At 36.8% G+C, this 380-nt stretch overlaps 1 protein-coding gene across 1 annotated transcript in view; it reads left to right on the top strand.

Moving 5' to 3' along the window:
- Positions 1-380, top strand: part of LOC106879069 (protein odr-4 homolog) — a 33,977-nt gene extending 33,597 nt beyond the window's left edge. Inside the window, exon 12 of the mRNA XM_014928496.2 lies at positions 266-380. Within this exon, the coding sequence (XP_014783982.1) occupies positions 266-333 (68 nt within the window). The 3' untranslated portion in view covers positions 334-380. The remainder of the gene's footprint in view (positions 1-265) is intronic.

The raw sequence follows: 380 nt of genomic DNA, 5'->3' as shown, positions 1-380 counted from the left end.
AAGCACTTCATTTTATGTTGCTCCAGTCCACTCAGCTGTAGAGTTTAGCCTGGAGAGGGATGGGCTCAGCTAGGCTTTCTCACCCTAGATATGCTGCATGACTGCAGTGCCCTAACGACCCCCAAGGGGTTAAGGGACTTGTTGATTGTTAATCTATATCTTTATTTGCTTTGAGATTCACCATTTTGAAAGAAGAATAATTTCATGTCCTCAAAATTTCTAAATTCTTATGAAAATGATTTCATGTTTTTACATTATATTTCAGGTGCAGTAGTTGCAGCTATTGTTGCAGCGACGGCCAGCATCAGCTTCTTCTTCTATGACAAAGTATAACATCAGTTATTTACTACAATAAAATTTATGTAATTTTATCAAAAGAA

This window comes from Octopus bimaculoides, chromosome 21 (assembly GCF_001194135.2).
Source record: "Octopus bimaculoides isolate UCB-OBI-ISO-001 chromosome 21, ASM119413v2, whole genome shotgun sequence".
In the NCBI taxonomy this organism is placed as follows: Eukaryota; Metazoa; Mollusca; class Cephalopoda; order Octopoda; family Octopodidae; genus Octopus; species Octopus bimaculoides.
This window is presented reverse-complemented; position numbering and strand designations above follow the sequence as displayed.